This window comes from Acanthisitta chloris, unplaced genomic scaffold (assembly GCF_000695815.1).
Source record: "Acanthisitta chloris isolate BGI_N310 unplaced genomic scaffold, ASM69581v1 scaffold4137, whole genome shotgun sequence".
In the NCBI taxonomy this organism is placed as follows: Eukaryota; Metazoa; Chordata; class Aves; order Passeriformes; family Acanthisittidae; genus Acanthisitta; species Acanthisitta chloris.
The window spans coordinates 44,463-47,648 of record NW_008683035.1 but is presented as its reverse complement, the minus strand read 5'-3'; the positions used below and the strand labels follow the sequence as shown (position 1 = coordinate 47,648).

General features: G+C 52.3%; 1 protein-coding gene across 1 annotated transcript in view; it reads left to right on the top strand.

The window, feature by feature from the left end:
• Nucleotides 1–3,186, top strand: part of COL6A1 (collagen, type VI, alpha 1) — a 22,092-nt gene that overhangs the window by 11,836 nt on the left and 7,070 nt on the right. Inside the window, 5 exon segments of the mRNA XM_009078743.1 lie at nucleotides 1,487–1,549; nucleotides 2,215–2,277; nucleotides 2,390–2,440; nucleotides 2,525–2,560; nucleotides 3,120–3,182. Of these exon segments, the coding sequence (XP_009076991.1) occupies nucleotides 1,487–1,549; nucleotides 2,215–2,277; nucleotides 2,390–2,440; nucleotides 2,525–2,560; nucleotides 3,120–3,182 (276 nt within the window).

Below are 3,186 nucleotides of genomic sequence, written 5' to 3'. Positions count from 1 at the left end.
TCCCTGATCCTCATGGGCAGGTTTAGTGGCCACTCTCTCTTCCTGGCCATGGTGCCCATCCCTTGTCACACCCAGAAAAGTAGTGGACAAGATTTTCCACCCCAAAATCCTGCAGCATCATAAACTCCTCCAGAGCTGCAAGGGATTTGCGCTGTTTGCTACAGTGAGAACAAGTATGGCCAGCGCCAGCCAAGGGTGCTTGCTGCAGTTCCAGCTTTGGCTAATGTGAGGGATCATGAGTTCCTGTCCCTGTCCCTCCATCCCAGATTTCTCTCTTCTGGATTTTAGTGCAGAAATAAGGTCACATGCCTTGGAGCAGTTCAGTGCTCTGCACTGTGCAATTCTAAGTACTCCGCACCCACAGGCACACCTTACCTTGGAAGAAGGGTGCGTGCATAGATTTTTTGCACCAGCCTTCCCTCTGCCTACCTCTGTCCTCTTCATTGCCTGGGGGCCACTTGCACGCCCAGTTCCACATGAAATGCTGCCTCACTCGAGCATTTGGACCCGTGGGCAAGAGCATCACTATCCAATCGTTGTCCACCGTCATTACCAACTTCCTGGCAAGCAAACCCTGCAAAGGGCTGTAGGCACTGAGTACAAAGTGGAGCAACTCCCTTGGATGTCTCTGGAGCTTCTGGAGAAACGAACCCTCCTCCCTCCTCCTCTCCTGTCTCGGGCTGTCTCTGGCCAGCCTGCAGCTGACAGAGCAAGCGGCCACTGCCCAGATGGGGTGTGGCAGGGTGACAGATCTGTCCCGTTCCAGCACACGCTGCCAGGGATCTGCAGCCTCCTGAGGACAGAAACTCCCTGGAGCCACAAAAGGGCCTCCGCCAGCCCGGCTGCAACCCAGACATGTCCGAGCCTTGAGGCATGGAGAGGCCTGTGTCACCTTCAGGGTGACGCACTTGCACCGTGCTTGATGTTCTTTGCCCCAGGGGCACCTCTGGTACAGCCGACAAGGTGCCACTCTGCAACCCAGCTGTGCTTTGCTGCTGGAAAACATCATCCGTGCCTCCCTGGTCCTCTTCCCACCAAGTCCTCTGTTACTGGGATGAGCTGTGGAGGAGAGGGATGACTTTGGGGCCCTCAGCTGCCACTGAAAGTACATGGTGTTCAACCTAAACATGCAGTGTCACACCTTGGCCCAGAAAGCTTCTTGATTTAGCTTATGCTCAGCAGGGATCTACCTCTAAGAGGGTTTTGCACAGAAAACAGGGCACAGGGAAGTGTGGGGAGACAGGGGAGCAGGAGGGGAACCAGTCACAGCTCCTGAAGCATCTCCCCGCCAGCATTAACCTCTCCATCAATAGGTTCTTTCTTAGACTGGCTGAGGTGGAGGTGACTCACAGGTGCAAGGCATAACACAGATGCCTCCACCCATCACATCACATGATGGGTGCGGCATCCTGAAGGACCAGCCCTTCAGAGCAGAAGCAGTACCAAGAGAAAACCTCTATTGCAAGAGCTCTCTGTATTTCCCTAGGGTGAGCGTGGACCCCCAGGACCCAAAGGCTACAGGGGAGATGACGGCCCCCGCGGCAATGAGGTCGGTGCTGCTTCATCACTGCATCTTCTGAGGCAGGGGGATAAAGGGAAGGCAAGGAGATGCTGCCCATTAGGGCTTTCCCAAATTCCTTGGATATTGGAAACCTATTGTAGGTATAAACTCCAGTTCCTGCCAGACATATCAAGGCATTTTCCATGTGTCCTTAAGGTTATAGCTGCCTTTTCCCCCACCTCCCGTAGGCCATTTCATGGAGAGGGTGTTTCACATTAAAAGAATCTGGAAGAGATGCTCTCTGGGGGCAGACACCTGAATCTGCCAGAAGGTTTGATCCCCAGGGCAGGGTGAAAAGTGATTCCCAAGTCCAGCTTTTGGCTTTCATGGAAATCATAGAACCATTTGAGTTGGAAGAGATCTTAAAGCTCATTTCATTCCAACCCCCTGCCATGGTCAGGGACACTGCCCACTAGACTAGTTGCTCCAAGCCCCATCCAACCTGGCCATGAACACTTCCAGGAATGGAGCAGCCACACTCTCTGAGTAAAGAACTCCTTCCTAATCTCTAATCTAAATCTTTGCATTGCTCATGCATAAGAAAAACACCTCCTGTGATGGGTTTGTGTTGGTAGCTAGTTGCCTCAGAGTCATCATCTTTCCAGCTCAAGTGATGTTGTGCAATCCTTGAATGCTTCTTCTGCTCCTTCCAGGGCCCAAAGGGATTGCCTGGAGCACCTGGGCTGCCTGGAGACCCTGGTCTGATGGGAGAAAGGGTGAGTGGTACTGCTGTGGAGAGAAACTGAGTTTCAGATTCTCTCAGCAGAGTTCCCGTGCTGCCATGCTATCTAAGGGGTCTTCTTTTCTTCGTCTTACCTTCCTTTCCAGGGGGAAGATGGCCCTCCTGGGAATGGCACGTTTGGATTCACAGGTGCCCCAGTAAGTTTTCTGTCCTGCATTGAAACTGTAGGACCATTATTTCTGTTTGTCTGACCTAACATGCTTCCTTTCCTTCATCCCCAGGGGCAGCCAGGAGACAGAGGTGACCCTGGCACTAATGTAAGTGTGCTGCTTCCTCATACACCCAGGATTTTACCTAAGTGGTGGTTTGGCACCTAGAGCCTCTCCATCAGCTGCATGGTGGAATGGACTCCCTGAAGCATCCTGCTCCTCCAAAGCCCAGTTTTTCCTTCTGCCCACCTCTCCCTGCAGTGGATGCTTCTGGTAGAAGTATTTTGTCTTGGTAGTGACATCCAAGGGCAGGAGCCTAGGCTGGGTGCTCACTAATGCACCTCAGGAGCCAGAGTCTGGGGGTGAGATTACCACCCATGGAGGGCACACAGGGGACATGATTTAGTGGTGGACTTGACAATGCTGGTTGCACTCAATGATCTTAGAGATCTTTTCCAGACTAAATGATTCTATGATTCAGTAGCAACAAAAGCCACCTAAGAAGCTCTCTCTATCAAGGGTACTGAAATTTGGTGCTAGGGAGCCTATGTGCTGCTCTGCACCCCCCTCCCAAGCCAGGTCTCACAAGGTCACCGCATGCCAGCACCAACTTCACCACGCTAACAACATTCATCCATGCAGAAGTCTCTTCTGTACTGTTTTTCAGGGAACAAAAGGCTATGTTGGACCTAAAGGTGATGAAGGAGAAGCTGGAGACCCTGGCAATGATGTGA